The 1052-nt window shown below is 32.0% G+C and overlaps 1 protein-coding gene across 1 annotated transcript; it reads left to right on the forward strand.

The window, feature by feature from the left end:
- Nucleotides 1-339: 339 nt before the first annotated feature.
- Phum_PHUM621170 (alpha crystallin A chain, putative) lies at nt 340-531 on the forward strand (the record flags this gene model as incomplete). The annotated part of the gene is made up of 1 exon (XM_002433234.1): nt 340-531. A coding segment is annotated over one exon (192 nt), but the record flags the coding sequence as incomplete, so codon positions are not given.
- Nucleotides 532-1052: the final 521 nt, after the last annotated feature.

Here is a 1052-nt window from a genome sequence, read left to right on the forward strand (position 1 = left end):
AATAAGGCTCATTTGCGGTAGATATGATATATATTATTATATAGTATACACATCGAACCGGTGTCGCCGCCGCACGGGAAAAAAACGAAATTCCCCTCCCCCTACGCAAATCTTTTCGTAAGGGATGCTCGCGTACTCATAACGAATCATCATTTAAATGCCCAACTTTCCGTTTAAGGCACGATTCGTTGTTGAGTAGGCGTCGCGACCACGCATTTCTTCATCTTTCAACGGTTTTCCCGTTTATTCGTTTTTTAACGTGGCGCCGGGAACGCGTACGAAAATTAATGATGATAATAATGATAATAAATTTTATTTTATTTTACGAATTCGTTTCAGGTTCATGCTAAACACGAAGAGAAATCAGACAGCAAATCGGTTTACAGAGAATACAACAGAGAATTTTTACTACCCAAAGGAACTAATCCGGAATCGATAAAATCATCCCTTAGCAAAGATGGAGTTTTGACCGTCGAAGCACCACTTCCGGCCCTGACCGGCGGAGAAAAAATGATTCCGATAACGCATTGAAAAAAGTAGTTTCACTAATAATAATAATAATCATAATAATAAACAACAGAAACAACAGGAGCAACAACAGAAGAAGCAATAATTAATTTAATAATAATAATAATAATAATTTAAAATTTTTAATTTTTTCGCCGCCGACGTCGCCATTATTATTATTATTATTATCGTTATTATTATCATTGATCAAGAGTTTTAAAAAAAAGAAAGAAAGAAAGAAGGAAAGAAGAAAATTTTTCTTTTCCAAAACAAATTCCAAAACTCTGGAAATTACGACGACAACAACGACAACCACGATGATGATAATGATAATTATGATAGTAATGATAATGATAATAATGAGCGTTATTAATTTAAATGACAATGAAAATAGATAATTTAAATATGAAAAACAAAAACAAACGAATAAAAAATTATTTTTCAATCGACAACGATCCTTACCAGTTGTTTGTTTGTTTGTTGTTTGTTTCTCCAAAAAAAAAAAAACAAACAAACAAACAAAAAAAAAAAAAATTTGTTTCCCT

The sequence above is a fragment of the Pediculus humanus genome, genomic scaffold (genome assembly GCF_000006295.1).
Source record: "Pediculus humanus corporis 1103172108914 genomic scaffold, whole genome shotgun sequence".
In the NCBI taxonomy this organism is placed as follows: domain Eukaryota; kingdom Metazoa; phylum Arthropoda; class Insecta; order Psocodea; family Pediculidae; genus Pediculus; species Pediculus humanus.